This window comes from Telmatherina bonti (genome assembly GCF_933228915.1).
Source record: "Telmatherina bonti genome assembly, chromosome: 18".
Lineage (NCBI taxonomy): Eukaryota > Metazoa > Chordata > Actinopteri > Atheriniformes > Telmatherinidae > Telmatherina > Telmatherina bonti.
Genome location: NC_136616.1, coordinates 22,035,124 through 22,048,818, shown reverse-complemented (window position 1 = coordinate 22,048,818; position 13,695 = coordinate 22,035,124). Strand labels below are relative to the sequence as shown.

The window sequence follows — 13,695 nt, the reverse complement described above, 5'->3', positions numbered from 1 at the left end:
CTGTAAATCTCGAGTAGCTACGTAACAGTATAAAAAAGAAGTTGCAGGGACTTTGTTGGGTGGGGACGGGGTGGGGGGGGGGCTCGATGTGCGATGGAGGCTGGGGTCTAGTATGTCCTGAGGCCCATGAGGCTGCTGCCTGACAGAGAGAGATAGAAAGAAAAGGGGAGAGGTTGCCATGGTCACCACACATGAACCTTGTACACTAATGAAAACACAGGGGATCATGTGGCACTGTTGTACGACACCAACAGATTCTTAAAGCCACCAAATCACACACACAGATAGTTGCTCTGATGAAGAAAGAGATGCATAAACCACGCTTCTTGTTTTGTCCTTGATTTCTAAGGGCAAGACCACACACACACACACACACACACACACACACACACACACACACACACACACACTCTCATCCCACAAATATCTCATTTTGGGTTTGTTTTTCAAAACAATTTCTGTCGTGCAAGAAGCTCAAGCATGCTCAGATGAAAGCTGACACAGTGTCAATATGGCTTGGTGGGTCTGTTCATTCCACCAGATCATACTGGAAGTGTGAGACTTTCTCTCTGACACACACACACACACACACACCAAACAAAATATCAACAACAAATACATCACACTTTTTCCATATATCTACACCTTCACATCTGACACTCTGCCTCAGGAGAGAGGCACGCTGCTTTGGTGCCGAGGTGCGATCTACACCTGTCATCATCGCCTGTTGGGATCAATGGTTGCCAAGCGCGAGCCATAAACGTACCGACGGTGCGCTGCTCCAATATCCGGAGTCAGGTCGGTCCTCTTGGTTTCTAATGGGACACGAGAGGCAATCAGCAACGCCCGTCACAGCCGGCCATGACCACCATCACACATCAGGAACCTGAGGACACCAAGGAGACAGTTTTACTGTGAAGAACTGCTTGAGGAAAGCAGCTCATGCACAATACTGTGGTTCTGTTTTACTGGCTCGTACAACATCTGACCACTAACTACCATTTTGAGTGATGTGTGGTTATTACATTTAAGAGATTTTTTTTTTTTTTTTACGATCATTTTATAAGCCGAAGCAATTTCCTGAGGTCTGAATAAAATATTTGAGACATGTTTTGGTTAACATAACAGCATATTTTCCACATTCACTTATATTTCAAGCTGATTTTAGAGGAGTGGAGTGACCAATGACTCTACTCTGCTTCTGTCCTGCTTAGGGTCTGCCTCTTTTTTAGATGTGTAACTCAGTGCCACTTCAAGCATCCCATTGCTGTATGAGAGAGCATCCAGTCAAGAGCTCAGACCACACACCCAACTAAAACTAAAACTTCTTGACTGGTAATTGTATCCCCAAGTGCTTAAATTTCTCCTTGTCTGCAGCTAAAACTTGATTGCTTTATTTTGCTTTAGTGCGAGTCATGTGTTGAACTGGCCCAAATTGTTGCACCACACTGCAAAGTGGCTGCTGACTGGTTAACAACACTATAAAAGGGTCATTGTAATAGTTGACGCAGGGGTTGTACTGATGGTTCAGCAAAAGACAAATGAAAAATCAGTTTTTCGTTTTACAGGTACTGGTTGTTTATGTTGATAAGTGATCATATCAAAGTAAAGAGAAAGAGAAAATGAGTTTCAGCTTCCCATTTCTGAAGGACAGTCAATACAGAATCATCTGAGGTTTGGCTGAGATCATGAGAAAAAGAGATGGATAACTGGAAGTTGATGTATCGTCATCCTGTAAACCTGAACAACCCACCAAAAGACATGATTTTATATAATTTAAAAGACACCAAGGATGCATTTTTTTTCTATGTTCTTTAGTTAGTAGTGACCAAAATATATGCTTCCAAGCAGAGAAAAACAGATGTTTTTTTCAACGTGTTCCTTTTAAACAGGGAAATCTAAATCTTTGAAGCTTTTTTTCAATGCAGTTTAAACTAAGAATGACATAAAAGAAAAAAAAAAAACCTTGATAAATCAATTTAGCCATCATGATGAATTCCCACATGTTCTCATCTTTGTTTTGAGGCAAGCTTTCTGTCTCCAAGCACAAACTGAGATTACTCAAGAGATCTCTATCATGATTTCTTTCTATTTGTTTTTTTTCCCAAAAAAAATCCCCTCAGATTCTGGAGCCTTCTCTCTGTGCTTTGGTGAACTCTTACTGATATGGAACATCAGTGGACCACTTCCTTGAATTTTATAAACACAAATTCCTTCTCAAAGTTTCACAGTCGCACAAGATGTCTTTGGTACTTCTGCTAAACTTCCCCCTAACAACCATATCTCCCATGACTACACACACCAACCCACCACCAGCAGACCGAAAAGAAAGGTCAGACCTCCAAGTTTCAAAGCCAAAAGTAGACCTCTTCCAGAGCGTGTGGTAAGTCGAGTTCAGAGAAAAGGGGGGACTCTTTGGAACAATAAACAATTAGCAAACCAAACATGACCTTAAGACGAAGAGACAGACTGTTGCAGGCAAACAGAGGAGGGGACTTGGGAACTGTTTACTGTTCAGACATCATTGCATTTTGTAAGGGGCATGGTCGCCCTAGCTGATGCCCCATTGCGTGTTCAATCAGGGATGACGGAATCGATGTGTTATACAGCCGCTCGGCTAAACTGATGCGACGCATGCTTCCAGATCACCCTATTTGTTCTGGCTGAGACACCAAGGTTAAAGATTGGGTTGATCATTGAACATGTCTGTGCAGATTAGGTATAGGTTTAGTGATTTGCAGGCTTAATGTGTTACATCCAATAACTCGACCAAGGGGCATAATGTGAGATAGGTAAACAAGCAGGGTTTGAGAATGTGGGAGCGGACTGGGTTTCTCATGAACGCCTGGGTGGTTACTTCATGGTTTTTTTTCCAACCATGTTTTAGACAGCGAATGTGCCCGTTCATTATTACCAATCATTGATCATGTGCTGTAAATGAAGAAGAGAAGATAAGAGCACAAAACAACAAGTAACTGTTTAAAATATCTGAAAAGTAAATAATTTTCTAATGTTCTTAGTATTTGCGCATACAAATACTTTAAATACTTTCAATTCTGGACAAAAAAAGATTAAATAATTGGATTTGGGACTTTGAAATCTTATATTGTGTTTTTCAATGTATATGTTTATTGATGAATCCATTCTTTTTGTGACATTTCTTGTGTAGTAATTACAGCAATTCATTTTATATTTCTGCTATACTATTCAACAAGTCATCCACATCCATGATTTTTATTAACAAAGTGCGTTAATGCCTGGTAAAGCATTTAGTTGTCTGATCTTCTGTTTTTCCATCTTGCTTTTGGACATAAAAACCAATGTTTCTCAACCACTAAACAACTAGTTGTCAATGGACAAAACACCTTCCACTAATTGAGGCATTGATTACAAATGCTATAAAAATGGCTTTTGTATTGATGCATTCATCAGGCGTGATAAAAAAAAATTGCTTAGATAAATAATAATGTTATGATAGTTGAGGTCAAGATCTGTACCTGCATGGTATGGCCGTGAAAAAGTCCCTCCCCATGCGATACACCTTTAATCTGAGGAAAAGACTTTAGGCTGTGGCTATGTTTCTCACATACCAGCAATAGCTGCTGGAGCTGGGTGATGATGAACGCAGCTGCTGACATGTATCTAGCTTCTGAGACTGGGGTGCCATGAAGCAGCTATACTGTATGTCTGTGTGTGTGTGTGGATGTATGTGTCTATCTGTCAGCGGGGGGTGGAGGAATAAAATCCCACTTCCTTATTAGAAAGGGCCCCAGCTGGCCCTCGGCTCTCCTTCAGTGGGAGTTAGGCCAACATAGCACGGGAACCATTCGTTTTGTCAGGCTATTGGCCAAAAAAACCTCCTCAGGGCAGGTAGCCAGACAACATGCACATAGCCGCCTCTCTCAGGGTCACACAAGCATGCATGGTAGGGGTTCACACCCACCACACTCCTCCTTCATGCATTGTCAGATGGAAAATCTGGATTACCTTTCACTGCAGTTCACTAGGCATTAATGTCCACTATTAGGTTGTTTTTGGATTTAGCTCTGCACCAGAGCATGAATGTCAAAAATAATTCAGCGTCACAAGCCTTCACATGAACGGCGAGGCTCCTGGAGTACCACAAAACAAAACTTCAAAGTCACTAAATAGCTCTTTGAACTTACATGAACTGGCACAGCTGTGACTTAAATTTTCCTGCTGCTACTTTCCAAGAGAGGCATGTTGCCAGGTGATTAGGACACTCATTACACATCATGGCTAAGGACCCTGAACACGTCTAGTTGCTCACACACACAAATACAAGTCTCCCCAGCTTACATTTCCCAAGCAGTAGTTCCAGTTAGTCAGATACCGAGACAACCACTGACCCGTCACAGACCTCCCCACACTGTGAAGATGTAGTTATATCTGAACCCCTGTTGTGAAATTTTTCCCCTTCAACATTTACACTATGTCCAAACACTGTCTTTTAATGAATGCTCCCTTTCTTCAACAGCACAAATACGATGCAGTAGTGTAGCAGCATGCACACATCCTCTGTCTCACCTCCGTCCCAATTTGTTATGGTCTTGCAGCTAAAAACAAAACAAAACAAATAATAAATAAGGTGCTTCATAAACTTTTTGTTTCTTGGATTGTGCTGCATAAACAAGTAATGCTCTTGTTAATGGTTCCCTTCTAAGTCCACAAATAACTGTGACTTGTTGACTTGATTCTTTCCATCTGACAGACACGGGGGACCAGAAATCTCAAGGATATGTTTGCAAAGCTGCATCATGTCAGGGACAAACCGAAGCAGTGAGGTTAACTCAACAATGAGTTCTTGTTGAGGCAGAATTTAAAGGCAGAGATACTGCGAGACACGAGCATCTTTCAGGTTTATTATAGCAGCATTTAATGTGCTCTTTGTAGAAAAATGCATAAAAAGTTTTTTAAAAAATCAACACGACACCAAACGAGCTGGAAAAGAATAACTATGATATATAGATTGGCTATGGGCATTGTAGCTAAAACAGAATTTTATTCCCTAATTAATTCACTCCACTGGATGAAAGATAAAAAAAAGGGTACATTATTTTATCGTGTTGCGTACATCTTTGTTTCTGCTGCAGTTCCATGAAATTATCACCATATTATAAGTGGCTGTCTTGTTTCTACTTCACTCTCCACTGTAAGCCGGATGTGGGGAAGTTGTTGCTTCATTGATGGGTTAATATCCACTGGGGCAGCCTGACCGGCCCAACAACTTCCTCCTGCTTTGATAGGAATAATTATTTCCTAAAACCCCCTCCTTCCTCCATTCTTTTACCCTCCTCTTGATGGAGATTTAATCCCTGAGCATCAGGTCATCCCAGCAGCTTTTTTTCCCACTCTTACAATATATTTAAGTCTCTACAAAACAGACATGGAAGCTACGATTCAGGGGATACAGGCGAGGACTAGCAGCAATCACCAGCTTAATGAATGTTAGCCTCCGTGCTCTCGTCGCCACCCAAAGACTCCCCACTGACTCCCTGAGGGGCTTGAGAGAACATGTCTCTTCCTGTCCCGAGACATTGGAGGGAGGGTGACAGTATTACTGGCGCCACATGTACATGCAGAGTCAGCCAACACAGATACACAGGCTAGTGGGGGATTTGTTGTGCTTTGTGGGTTTGTTTTTCTGCAGACACAACAGCATTCAGTTTGTGTAAAGCGAAGACTGAAGCACATGATGTTCATGCATGATTATGTCTGAATCGTGTACTCATCAAATAGTGCTGAGCATTCAGTCTGCAGCTCCACTTAAGCGATCAATCTGCAATTTACTTTTAATAAAGCCCATGCTAATCATTTGCTTTAATAAAGACTCATAAAGATGGCCTTTATGGCAGCACCCAGGTGAGTCAGTGGTTCTTGGTGGTGTTATTACATGTTTACAACCTTTCTGATTACACCAGCTATCGCTCTTTGCTCCCTCCCCTTTTACAATCCTCCAGCGAGTGATTTGTAAGAATACGAAAATGCCAAAAAGGGTTTTAAATTAAAAAATGTATTTCATCCCGCCTGAGGTTTGACAAAATGACAAACAGGTTCTAATATCTGCAGTTTGGATCCAACAATATTTAGAGTTTATTATGGCCAATGCAAAACCTCAAGCATAACAATAACCTTAGAAGTCCAATAAATTTCATGCAGCTTTTCATTAGACAGATTTGTTTAGACAATAATTTCCTCAGATTAAAAATACTTGTCAGTGCATGTCAGTGATGAATAACCTTTACAATGTGAAAAAAAGGGGATTACTGTTCTGAAATGATCAGGAATTTTAATCTGAGTTGCACATTTAGGACTCATTTTCTAAACTATCTAATCTGCCATCCCAGCTGTATAAGGTTTTGCATCTTCCAGCTCATTGTTTTTGGTTTCTAAAAAACAATGTCAAAGATAGTTAATTCAAGGGTCAAACTAAATGACTAACCAAATGGTGGACTTACAGCAGTCAGGTGGCCTGAAAGATAAATCTATGACTTTGATAACACATTTATTAGTAGATGCCCTGAAAAAGTGCAGACCTTCGCCGAGCCATTGTACTTTTTTTCTGCCAGTGACAGTCGGTATTAATATTGAGTCAGAAGCTCTAAACATACAATCTAAATGAACAATCTTGTAAAAAATTCTGCTTTCCAGGCGGATCACCCAGAGACTTCCTGAAAATGTGTTGAAAATCCTTCCTTAACGGTTCGAGTTATGTTGCAAACAGGGAGACATACAGACGAACCAACGTTGACAAAAACCTAACCCTGACCTCGGCGGCGGTAACACAGTGAGAACGTCAACTAAAACAATGTGAATGCTGACTAAATCAAACATTGCTTGGACGGTGCTTGAATGTCACACTTTGGTAGAGCTGCCATGTCTGCCAACTTTGGGTTTTGTGTCTTGTGGAAAGCCAAAGGTGAAAACCACTAAACTAGTTTGGTGGGAAACTTGCTTCCAAGAACTTAAAATTTTCATCCTCTATTTATGCGCTCTCTAAACACATTAGTTCACTTCTGGCTAGTAGTGACAGGGTGAGAAAAGATATTTGGGTCTCTGGCTCCAGCAATTTCCTCCAGAGCCTCCCAGAGGGTCCGAAGTCATCACCATCCAGCTGGGATATGTAATCTCTCCAGCGACTCGAGCCGGGCAGACCTCTCAAGCATCGTGTCCAGAGGAAATCCTTATCAGATGTCTTCACCACATTGTAAACAGGCAACGGGTCTAATCTAAACTTCTGGATTAACAAACTATTCAACTGGTATTCCAGCTATTTCACAATTAAATCATTACAGCTTCTTATTTTTCTTATTTTGATCATTGCTCACATTTTGTTGCTATAATGTAGATTAACTGGTACAACTAAAAAGCTTCCTTTTCACTACTTTGGTATATTAGTGCACCAATCGCATAAACACAGAGATTGCCCAAGACCCAGTCCCTTTTATCTTCTGTTTATGAAAGCACCAGGATATTCTATCCCTTCCATGAAGGGTATACTCTCCCTCTTTTCCCAAAAAGGCAGAGAAGTCATTTTCTGAGACAGAACTAGTGCCTCAAATTTGGCATTAATCCATATTCCAGCAATTCACACAAAGTAACAGATTACTAAACTGTAACTAAAGTAAAAAGCTCAGTAGATGCTACTGCAGTATTGATAGTGGAGAAGAAGAAAAAACATAAAAACTTGAGTAAATATTCCACAAAACCCTTTAAGTGCAGTACTTCAGCGACTCAGCACAGCCCGTATTAATGCAGAGCAGCTTGTATTAGCATTTTTGTCATATTTGTTGAGTGTCGTTTGGTCTACTTCATCAAACCGTCAGTATTGGCATTCATTGTAAATTCCGTTTGACTTGCTGCTTTGAAGGCTGAGATCAACTCTAACATGAATAGGAAGTCAACCGTCTGTACCCTGTGACCTGAGCCGGGGAAAATAACGGAGTTCCCCTTCAGATTGCATCGTTCACATCTAATGGCTGTCGTTTCATTGACCCTCTGGGTTTTACACGCCCGTATTTACCTTTAACAATGTAATGCTTTTTGTTGATGGCTTGTATGTTTGAAGTCAACCAGTAAATATTAGACCAATTAGCTGCTTGGTTTGGGCGTTGGCTGGGTGGAGGTTTTTTATGTAATGCCGGAGGCCAGGAAGAGGGAGCTAAATTGACACTCGTGAAGCAACATCCTGTGATGAAACTGATGTATGTTAGGAATATCTCTGTGTCTGTTTATACACAGTGTCATAACATTTACAGTAGTAGTTTCAAGTCACAACACAATGTACATTTCTTTGACATAGCAGAGCAGGAGGCTCCAAGTGCGTGTGTGTGTGTGTGTGTGTGTGTGTGTGTGTGTGTGTGAGAGAGAGAGAGAGAGAGAGAGAGAATGGCTGTTACTCACACATACTTCAGCAGAACTGCCTGGACTTCCATCCCTGAGGAGTTCCATCTGCAGGTGGGAGCCAACGAATCTAAACACACATAACATCTCACATTAACATCAGATAATTCACTAAATGTTGGGATGTGTCTGCTCAGGATATTACTCAATGAGAGGTGAAATCATTAGTACTATCCTGACATCTTCACGGTACATATTGTCAGAATTTAGCAGATGGTTTGCTTAGTTTATTCATTCTGCAAACAAAGGATCCAACTTAGCTGAAACTAATTTTGTGTTGCAGAGTTTAATAACTCAGAACAAGTTAATTTGTATTTATTAACTCTAACAATAATTTAATATAAAATGTATTTACAGAAAGATAACTGGAACTAATGTTTTTTTATTTATAGCAGCTAAGTAACAGATATGAATTTGTTCTGACTTGAAAACATTCATCTCGTCAATGAAACCTTTTATTTTCAACCTCTGATGAACATTTGAGACGTTACCTGTTTAACTTTTACAGTACATTAATATTTTATTAGTTGTTATTATTACTGAAGCAACTTTTTTACATGATATAATTCTTATATTTTTGCATGTATGTGTATGTTATAAGTGATGTGCTGTTTGCTACTTTACTGGCTCTTCCCATTTCTAACTTTTTAAAAGTTTTGTAAACTTTCTACTTAAAAAAAAAAACATGGACCATAAGTAACTTCTCTGTCATTTTAAACGCAAAAAATGAAAAGATGCAGTTTCTTTTATTTTTTTGTCTAAATCGAACAGACATGAATTAACAGTATATCCCCCTTTATATCTGAGGCTCTTAACCTCTTTTTTTGGCTTATATTTACAACTCAATCCAGTTTATTTATATCAAACCACTTCACAACATATCAAAGCATTTAAACTTTAGCTCTAATTTAATTTAATACTAATCTAATTCAAATTGCATCTTTGCATTTTAGTTGTTTTTTTTTTAACAAAACAAAGTTAAATAAATGCTACTCTACTGAACTTTACCAGATTTTCACACTTTGACACCCCCTAATGAAGACTGTTTCAGCATTCGTCTTGATTCCTGACTCTTCTCTGGGCTCTCTCCTCCAGTAAAAGGAAGTCCAATGTTGGATCTCACCATATCACTTTCTCGCTTTCTTTTCCTCTGATGTTGTCTTAGCCACACGCACATCCAAAGTGATTAGTGTGTTAATATTCAGTTGCTGGCATGTGATGCAGTGCTGTGACACGTGATGCTCCAGGCTGGATCACAAAGTTGTAAAATGTGGTTTCTCATCCTCAGGATGCTGCAGGGAAATTACGACTCCGGGAATGCCAATAATGAATGTAAGTGCGACATCAAAACACATCAGTGGCGCTGAGTTTTAAAGTCGGAAACCTAGGTATGTTGTATGCCTTAAAAATAAAGGCCTGTGACAGACATATAAAATCTTATACCCAACATATTTATATGTTGCATTATATCCTAACTATCCTGTTAAGAGTTTCCAAGAAGATTCTGTTGTTCCTGTGTAAGTCCTTTAACAGAAAAAAGTAAAAGTGTCACAGGATTGAAATGTAATATAGCAATTATATGACGCTTCAGGTCTAAATGGATTGAACATTTATCAAAAATACCTCAGTACCTTTTATTCCTACAGTTATTGCAGCTGATTAACAATGGAGCCACAAAGGTGAGCTAATATAAACAGACTAGGCTGTAACATGTCAACACTGCCCACAATCACAGTGTAAAAAGCGCAGATAGCTCTTTGTGTCAGTGTGTGCACATATTACACGCATGTGGAAAATACCAGCTCTGCAGATTCAGCTGGCACTTAGTTTAAATTCTGACATCATCTGCGCTCTATATCATTTAAATGATCCAAATGTCTTTTTACATGCTGAAATATGTCTAGCAGATTTAAACATCACAAGAAGTTCACAGTCTGATAAATAACATTTTGCGCTTTAAAGATGTTCTCCAAGCTTGCAAACAAATCAATAAACACTCAGAAACGTTAAGTCAGACACTGAGATTGTACAGAGGGTCAGCTTGCACTAAACAGGCTTCATGAGAAGAACTTCAAGGGATCAATAATAAACTCTCATGTGAACTCACAGTTGAGCCGTGCAGATTAGAAGACCTTGATAAACTGGATCGCACTTTTTTTGAAAAACAGAAAGGGATTTCTTTAATGAGGCGAACGTCAGTAAAGTTATGATGCAAACCTTTCCAAAAACTGGAGTATTAAGCCACACAGATGAAATGACTGAATGGGTTTTTATCCACTCACAAAAACACGAGAAACTGTGGTTTGACATGTTAAGTATTTCTAATGTGAATTATTTCTCTGTTATATTTACAGAGTGTTCCTTCAAGCCACATCTTGACTTTAAAGATCTTTTAAAAGCACTTTTAAGAGTCACTCAAATGAACGCTTTTTTTTTTTTTTGCGTGTCCTTTGGCACATTTGAATGGTTTACTGATCAGTGGAAAGTAGTTTATTTTTATCCTTGGAAGATCATCAGGTCAGGCTGCTCTTCCTCTGAACTTAGGCTGAAAACATCCCCAATTAAATATTTGCTATTGATTTAAAATAGTACATTAAAATGTACTAATTTCACTTTCAATGCACAAATTCAGTTATGTAAAATTCTTATTGTGGGCACTGCATTACAAAATCCAGAGATCAAGGTTTCAAGGTCTGAAGCATTTCTTGCTATTTTTAAATGAACTTAAATAGGATTGAACTATTCCGGTGCAGGTAAAGACGCATTTGGATGTTTTTTGACTGCTGCTTTTGTTTCACCTTCATATTAATGAACAAAAACTCCAAATATCTGTGTAGAAAGCAAAATAAAAGAAAACATCTGCCAACAAGAGGAAGAATAAAATCCGCCTGTATCAGATTACTAGAAGACTTCATAGCGCCACAAACCACTAGATATGTGCTGTAACCATAACTTCTGCTTGTCAGCTAATTAGTACTTCTGCAAATCTTTAAAAGACAAAGTGGTTGGGGTGATGTGTGCTGTGAAGTGCATGGAGCCATAAGTGATTTCAGGTCCGCCGACGGCAGCTGTTGCTGTGCAGTGAGCTCAGGAGGAGGTGATGGGGCAGCGGCAGCAGCGGTGATGGGGGGACAGGAGGTGGGATTTGAAGGTTACCTGAGCGTGGAGCGAGGAGGGGTAGGTGAAAGCGGGTGGAAGGGCCGGCGACAGCTCCGCCGGGTACAGCGGGTATGACGCCCACACATCTGGGCTGCTGGGATATAGAGCAGGCACTGTGAGCTCATCTGTGGAAAGAAGAAGAGGAGGAGTGGAGTGAGGAGAGTGGCAAGTGAATGGGTGGGTGGATAGAGAGATAGGGTGGCGGTGATGGTGATGGCGGTGATTGTGGAGGTGCACAATGGGGGGAGGAAGGTTATTAATGACCTGAAGTTGATTCCTCTTATTTAATTTCTTTAATTCATGTGAATGCATTTTATAACTCTGAGGAATGTCCAGGAATTTGCCTGAACACATTTCAGTTGTAGTTTGGAAACTCTGACGAGACACTGCGAGCCTGGAAAGCTTTGCATTACTGGTCATGTTGGAGTGGTTTACACTGGCACGGTAGTTCCCCATAGGCTTTTTAAAATTGTAATACAGAAGCTGTAATGAATGGTAAACATGATGTTTGTCAGGTTAAGGCTGCAACACTGCCGTCCACATCATTAATTAACCGTGTTAGCAAAAAATACAGAGTTGCAACCATTCATCCACTTTATGTGGGTGACAGAGGAGCTGGAGCCTGGTCCAGGTATCATCAGGTGAAAAGTGGGGTACACCCTCGACAGATCACCAGTACCATTTTTGAACTCCACTAAGACAGTTTTGTTTTGATGGGGGAGGGCGTTGGTTTATCTGCCTGTCTGTCAGTTAGCAACATAGCTCAAAAAGGTCATTTACAGATTTTTATTAAAATTTTTAGGAAATCTCAGAAACGGAATAAGTAATTACAGTTTGGACATCAGAGTTTTTTTTTTAAGGATTTTTTTTATTTTTTATTAGGAGAGAAGGATAATTTTGCCTTAACAGCTTTTAAATCAACAGCCAATGCTCAGCATCATTGGTAAAACAATTACAAGATGGCATAATTGTTTATATTAAACACACTAACAGCTAACAAAGACTGCAAATAACAGATTGCTGCCATTCGAGTAAATGCAACTTTCCTAACTACAAGTTGCTTCAAGCATCAAGGATCAATGATTCTAAATAAGACATATCATCTATCCTAATGATGGAAACATATAGTGATATTAGCTTGAAGCATGCATAAGGTTGCTGGCATGGCGTTGGTAACTGGGTGGACTGTTTTTCAAGTGAGTGACCCTATAGCTTGGCAGAAGTCTATATTCTCTCTGCGTGCCTCTAGTTTACATACTTTTGCATCCCCACTTCAGACTTTGCCTACATATTTGACAAACATCCAACACTGCATGGAATTCACCAACAAATGGGGGTTGCACAATTTTGCAGGCAACTATATTTTTTATCACAGAATTTAAAATAAAACTTATTAGGTCATCTTTAAAGGTTTAACCTTGCAGTTTTACACTCCACAAACAGCACAATAATGTCTACTATGTAGCATTTACTTTTTTTTTTTGCTTTTAACTAACTATTATGGCTGCAACACTTGTCAGTTCAGCCAACAAACAACATTACTGTCACTTTAAATGTGAAGCTCATTTTTAAAAATCTTTCTGAAATCAAGGACTTATTCACTTGTTATTTTATTTTATACTTGATATAACACCGCTACATGTCCAGACTACTTATGTCCAGAGTGAGAATAGAAAGCTTCACAGGCATGGCAGCAGAAACACCTTGGAAACAAATCCCATATTTTCAGGCGAAAATGAGAGGAAACCACCTCAGACATGTTGATTTATTCACTAGGTTGTGTGCATGGTGACCATGAAATAAAAAGTGTGCAAGTGAGGAGAAGGTGCTGTGTGGTACAGAGGAAGTGCACACTTAAAAACACAGAATCAGACAACATGGAGCGACTCATTGGTGAACCATCAGATAGTCGTAGGATTTTAAGGAGCATTTGTGTTCTCCATGTCTCCTGGTGACTGTTTATCAAAGCATGATCAGAAAAAAAGGGCTGGTTTAAACATCTCTTATCAGGAAATGACAGCAATTTCTCTCCTGGTGATTACGTCATGGTTTCATTAATCGTTTCCTTCCATTTTCCTCTGAGGCACCAAGTACCACCCTTTCTCTGGCAAA

General features: G+C 39.7%; 1 protein-coding gene across 4 annotated transcripts in view; it reads right to left on the bottom strand.

Moving 5' to 3' along the window:
* The window catches only part of rbpms (RNA binding protein, mRNA processing factor), a 36,323-nt gene continuing 22,628 nt past the window's right edge, over nt 1–13,695 (bottom strand). The window contains exons 6-8 of one of the 4 annotated variants that reach the window (XR_013771679.1): nt 8,425–8,494; nt 767–886; nt 1–139 (exon numbers count right to left, since the gene is read on the bottom strand). Coding sequence is in view for 2 of the 4 variants with exons in the window: in XM_079257998.1 (XP_079114124.1) it covers nt 8,432–8,494; nt 11,581–11,708 (191 nt within the window). In the remaining 2 variants the exon portion in view is untranslated. Of the gene's footprint in view, nt 140–765; nt 887–8,424; nt 8,495–11,580; nt 11,709–13,695 lie in introns of those variants that run through there. The other 3 variants (XR_013771680.1, XM_079257998.1, XM_079257999.1) reach the window with 3 other exon arrangements.